At 40.1% G+C, this 6,084-nt stretch overlaps 1 protein-coding gene across 5 annotated transcripts in view; it reads left to right on the top strand.

The window, feature by feature from the left end:
• LOC5566573 (ABC transporter G family member 20) overlaps positions 1–5,788 on the top strand; it is a 161,860-nt gene extending 156,072 nt beyond the window's left edge. For all 5 annotated transcript variants that reach the window (XM_021848660.1, XM_021848661.1, XM_021848662.1 and 2 more), the window contains 5 exons: positions 18–234; positions 298–475; positions 539–725; positions 787–1,052; positions 5,166–5,788. In XM_021848660.1, coding sequence (XP_021704352.1) covers positions 18–234; positions 298–475; positions 539–725; positions 787–1,052; positions 5,166–5,467 — 1,150 coding nt within the window. In that variant the 3' untranslated portion in view covers positions 5,468–5,788. The remainder of the gene's footprint in view (positions 1–17; positions 235–297; positions 476–538; positions 726–786; positions 1,053–5,165) is intronic.
• Positions 5,789–6,084: the final 296 nt, after the last annotated feature.

Consider the following 6,084-nt stretch of genomic DNA (forward strand, 5'->3'; position numbering starts at 1 on the left):
TCTTCAATCGGTTTCAGTGTAATGGCGTTCATCATAGGACTTCCCGTTGGACAAATTATCCTCTTCTGTTGGGCAATTGGACACGATCCCGTCGGGTTGCGAGTGGCTGTCACGAATCATGAACTGGAAATGGCTAACCTTTCGTACGCTGAATGTCCCACTTACACGGGTTGCAATTATACACTGCTCAGTTGTCGATATCTGGAAAATTTGAAGAATAGGAACGTCGATGTGGTAAGTGGAACTTGATTGATTCTAGTATTGAAATCGTTGATAAACCGAATTAACGCTTTGCAGCAAATGTTCGAAACTGAACAAGAGGCTTTGAACCAAGTTAGCAGAGGCAAGGCATGGGCGTCGATGATATTTTCGCACAACTACTCGGAAGCTCTGGTGGAACGTTCGGAGAACATCCGAAGCGTTGAGGAGTGGACCTTGGATGCGGCTAGCGTTGCCGTCAGTATGGACATGTCAAGTGAGTTCTGATGATGTTCCAATCAACGGTATAGTTCATTTGTACTTTTCCCAATCCAAACAGATCAGCAAATCGGAAATCTCCTGTACAGAGACATCCAGTACGCGTACTTCTCATTCATCGAAAGTATCTTGAGCGATTGCGATGTGAACCCTTCGAACGGACGGTTGCCGATTCAATGGCATAAACCTATCTACGGAGATGTGAGTCCCAACTTCACGGATTTTGCTGCGCCTGGTGTAATTCTGACGTAAGTTCAGCACATGTTAGTCTGATCAGCACACCGAATCATAATTTTGTTTGCTCCGCAGTATCATCTTCTTCCTGTCGGTGGCATTGACTTCCGGTGCGATGTTGATCGAGCGAAACGAAGGAATTCTGGAGCGGTGCTTGGTTTCCGGTATTACCGGAGTGGAGATTTTGTTCTCGCACGTGACGACACAATTTTTGGTGATGTGCGGTCAAACGGCGTTGGTGATCCTGTTCAGCTTCTACGTGTTTGATTTGACCATCCATGGGGAAATTTTCTGGGTCGTTATGCTAACGATACTGACTGGGCTGTGCGGAATGACCTTCGGTAAGTGATTTTATATGTTGAAATGGAGAACAAAATAAAGAAAAGTCGCTGGAGCTTATCTAACGGGACGGCTGGAGCTCGTCCCACAAGACAACTGGAGCTTCTGGTTCCACGAGAGAGCTAGTGATTCTGGTCGCATTAAAAAGCTGAAGCTTGTCCCAATGGGCAGCTGAAGCTTGTCCAACTGGACAGCAGAAGCCATGGCTGAAGCTTGTCCCACTGAACAGCTGAAGCTTGTTCCACAGGACAGCTATTCCCTTTGGGCATCTAAAGCTTTTCCCACTCACAGTGCTTCCAAGGGCCTAAATTCGTGATCGAAAATGTTTTGCACCAGAAAAGTTGGTTTTAGAGGTATGGTGTCTTCAGAGAAGTTGTTCGGGATGTTGAAGCCCTTCTTAAGAAAGAATTATTTTTGTGATGAATCCACCTAGCAGTGAGATAGATTTTCACTTTTTTGCAAAAGTGGAGATACAGCAATGGTGTTTTCGGCAAAGTTGTACATAATTTCACTACATGAACATTTTTTCTATTGAATTTTAAGAGATATGGGACATTTTTTGTGAACGACCCCTTAAAACTAGTTTTTTCGTTATATCTCTTTCTGGGTATTTTTGAGATTTTTCACATGTTCTACAAAGTTGTTTTAATTGATAAAATATGCATTTCTTCAGAAGACACAAAAAATTTATCTCTTATATTTTCGGAGTTATATGATATTTTATGTTGAAAAATCGGCTATTTTACCTTCCTCTAACATTTACAGGGGCAAATTGGGGCAACATTTTTAGCGTGCATATAAAAGAGTAACTCAATAGCTATCAAATCCATGGTAACTGACACGTGGCACTGCGTTCCTTGCCTACAAAATACTGAACGTAGTATAAAGCACATAGAATAATGTTAGTAATTTATTTGCCTTAAAACGGAAGTCATCCTATTTAAGCTTAAAATAATAGTAATAATAATAATAATAACAATAATAAAGGAAAGAATGTTTTCTTTAGTTTTGGTATTTTGCTCTTTTGTATTGTTCTATTGTGAGAACATAATCTTTATAAATCTATCCGTCTTTTCATATAAATAAAACTAAAGTGGCGTGACATATGAACAGAATGGCTTTCAAACAGACTATCATTTGTTACCATAAACAAGCTATAATTTTGCTGATATGTGTATTTTTAAGATTTTAGATACTACTTTTTGAGCATGTGAAGAAGAAAATTTAAAATAAGACCCTTCTTATATATTTCTGTGCGATAATACAGTCGACAATCCACATCTCAATATTTTTGCCTATGTAGATTATTTCTTTGATCCTCTCTCTCAACAATTTATTTCTCCATAAAAAGACTATCTTTTAACTATTATTATTACAAAAGTGTTCATATGATGATATGTAGTCTTAGGCGAATTGATTATTAACATTATCCACTGTGCTTAAAGTGAAACATATCGGAATCTAGAGATGGTCATCCTAATGGCCGACTTATGTTATATCTCTGTCCGCATTCTAAAAGCACTTAACTGAACAAATATTGAATTAACAAGCATTATATTCTTATTTTATGCTTTCTACTAATGCACAAAGCTAAAATAAAAATCACAGTCATTCGATGCCTACTTCGCCAGACTTGTGTCTTAAAAGTTTTAGTGCAATATTTACTTAATATAACTAACTATTCCACGTTAACAATATCCAAAAATATTTAGTATTTCAGAGATCACGTTTTTACAGTCATAACCGAATATATCATATCCTAGAAGACCTGATAATTTTCCACTCAGCCATGAAAAATGGGAACGGTTCATCTGGCTTAAAGCCATTTAGCATATGGTCATTTGGCATAATCCCAATTGAAATAATGGCTATTTATCATAACGGTCATTTCGCATAATTAGAATATAATTCTTTCTTTCAAAATATACCTGTTCTTTATAAATGTGTTTATGTTAAATGACCATTGTGCCAAATGACCGTTATGCCAAATGTCTTTTATAACAAACGGCTTGATGCCAGATGAACTTATGCCAAATGGCTTTATACCAAATGACCCAGACCCATGAAAGATGGCGTATTTAAAAAATACACGGTATTAGAAGCTGCATACTTTTAAGTTTTCAACATTTTACGGAACATATTTTGTAGTCAAAGAAAGCAGTGCCAAGTGTCAGTTACCATGGATTTGATAGTTATTAAGTTACTCTTTTATTTGCAAGCTAAAAATGTTGCCCCAATTTGCCCATGTAAATGTTAGAGGAAGGTGAAATAGTCAATTTTTCAACATAAAATATCATGTAACTCCGAAAATATAAGAGATAAATTTTTTGTGTCTTCTGAAGAAATGCATATTTTATCAATTAAAACAACTTTGTAGAACATGTGAAAAATCTCAAAAATACCCAGAAAAGGATATAACAAAAAAACTAGTTTTAAGGGGTCGTTCACAAAAAATGTCCCATATCTCTTAAAATTCAATAGATAGAGCTAAAGTGTCTTCAGCAAATGTTCATGTAGTGAAATTATGTACAACTTTGCCGAAAACACCATTGCTGTATCTCCACTTTTGCAAAAAAGTGAAAATCTATCTCACTGCTAGGTGGATTCATCACAAAAATAATTCTTTCTTAAGAAGGGCTTCAACATCCCGAACAACTTCTCTGAAGACACCATACCTCTAAAACCAACTTTTCTGGTGCAGAACATTTTCGATCACGAATTTAGGCCCTTGGAAGCACTGTGCACTGGACAGCTGAAACTTGTCCCACTAAACAGCTTGAGCTTGTCCCACTGGACAGCTGAAGCTTGTCTAACTGGACAGCTGAAGCTTGTCTCACGGGAAAGCTGAAGCTTGTTTCACCGAACAGCTCAAGATTGTCCCACTGGATAGCTAAAGTTTGTCTCACTTGAGAGCTGAAGCTTGTCTCACTTGACAGCTAAAGTTTGTCCTTCTGGACAGCTGAAGTTTGTCCCAATGGACAGCTGAAGCATGTCTCACTGAACCGCTGAAGCTTGTCCCACTGGACAGCTTAAGTTAATCCTACTGGACAGCTGACGCTTGTCTCACTTGACAGCTGAAGCACGTCTCACTGAACAGCTGAAGCTTGTCTCACTGGACAGCTGAAGCTTGTCTCACTAGACAGCTGAAGCTTATCTCACTTGACAGCTAAAGTTTGTCTAACTTGAGAGCTGAAGCTTGTCTCACTTGACAGCTGAAGCTATTCCCTTAGGACAGCTGAAGCTTTTCCGACTTGACTGCTGAAACTTGTCCCTTTGGACAGCTGAAGCTTGTCCCACCGGACAGCTGAAGCTTGTCCTACTGAACAGCTGAAGCTTGTCCTACTGAACAGCTGAAGCTTGTCCACTGGACAGGTGTAGCTTGTCCCACTGGACAGCTGAAGCTTGTCCCACTGGACAGCTGAAACTTGTCCCACTGGACAGCTGAAACTTGTCCCACTTGACAGCTGAAGCTTGTCCTACTGAACAGCTCAAGCTTGTCCTACTGAACAGCTGAAGCTTGTCCACTGGACAGGTGTAGCTTGTCCCACTGGACAGCTGAAGCTTGTCCCACTGGACAGCTGAAACTTGTCCCACTGGACAGCTGAAACTTGTCCCACTGGACAGCTGAAACTTGTCCTACTGAACAGCTCAAGCTTGTCCTTTGGACAGCTGAAGCTTGTCCTTTGGACAGCTGAAGCTTGTCCCACTAGACAGCTGAAGCTTGTCCCACTAGACAGCTGAAGCTTGTCCCACTGGACAGCTGAAGCTTGTCCTACTGACCAGCTGAAGCTTGTCCAACTGGACAGCTGATGATTGTCCCACTGGACAGCTAATGATTGTCCAACTGGACAGCTGAAGCTTTTTCCACTGGACAGCTGAAACTTGTCCCACTTGACAGCTGATGCTTGTAGAACTGGACAGCTGAAGCTCATCCCACTGCACAGCTGAAGCTATTCCCTTTGGACAGCTGAAGCTTGTCCCACTGGACAGCTTCTGTCCCATGGGAGCTTCTTGTCCCATGGGACAGTAAGAGTTTCTGGTTCAACGGGACAGCTGGAGATATTGTGTTTGTCATAAAATATAAACTAACGCTCTCATTGCATTCCCCCCAACAGGTTTCGTCGTGTCCTGCTCGTGCGACAACGAACGGTCCGCTACCTACATGGCCATGGGAAGCTTCCTGCCGATCGTGATGCTGTGCGGTATCATTTGGCCCATCGAGGGAATGCACCCGGTGGTGAAGATCTTCTCCGTATTCCTGCCACTCACCAAGTCCACCGAATCGTTGCGCTCAATCCTACAGCGAGGCTGGCTCATCGGGAATCCGAACGTGTGGATCGGATTTGCTTCGACCGGAATCTGGATTGTGATATTCCTGACCATCAGTATATTGTTGCTCAAGTTCAAGAAGGGCTAATCGGCTTGCCCATGACACCTTATTAGCTAACTAATGTTGAAGGCTTTCTAGGGTAATTTTACTTTGCTACTTTTAGTTAGGAATGAATGAGAAGAGTGGAGAACTGTGTCTTGCATATTTTTCAAATAGGTAGATCCAAATATTATGTACTTCATTCAGTACGGAGAGGACTGACGAGTGGTAGTTCTTACGATTATTCTATCGTGTGTTTACCCATCTAGTATAAGCTATTTAGCAGCAGTGTACATAACCCAGACATTTTTTATTTATAAACCCAAGCATTACACACTGTGTTGGACACTTTAGGTCTGAATCCTCTTTTGCTAAAAACAAAAAATCTATTGTGATGGTCTATTAGGCTGATACAAATATTAATTTTCTTTTATGTCCGAGACCACTTGGAAGGTACGAGGGGGGGGATAAAAATAAATAAGGAACAAAAAAATAAAAACGAAAAAATAGGTATTTCTTTCAAATTATTATTTTTAACGATAGTTATTAAACTTTTTCCAATCGTCATCTGGATCATTATTTTACCAGTTTTTACTCTAAAAATTAAAAAAAAAAACCTAACTGATGTCAAAAAAAATGATGAATCTTTTTTTTCTCCCCTTTAA

This window comes from Aedes aegypti, chromosome 3 (assembly GCF_002204515.2).
Source record: "Aedes aegypti strain LVP_AGWG chromosome 3, AaegL5.0 Primary Assembly, whole genome shotgun sequence".
NCBI lineage: Eukaryota > Metazoa > Arthropoda > Insecta > Diptera > Culicidae > Aedes > Aedes aegypti.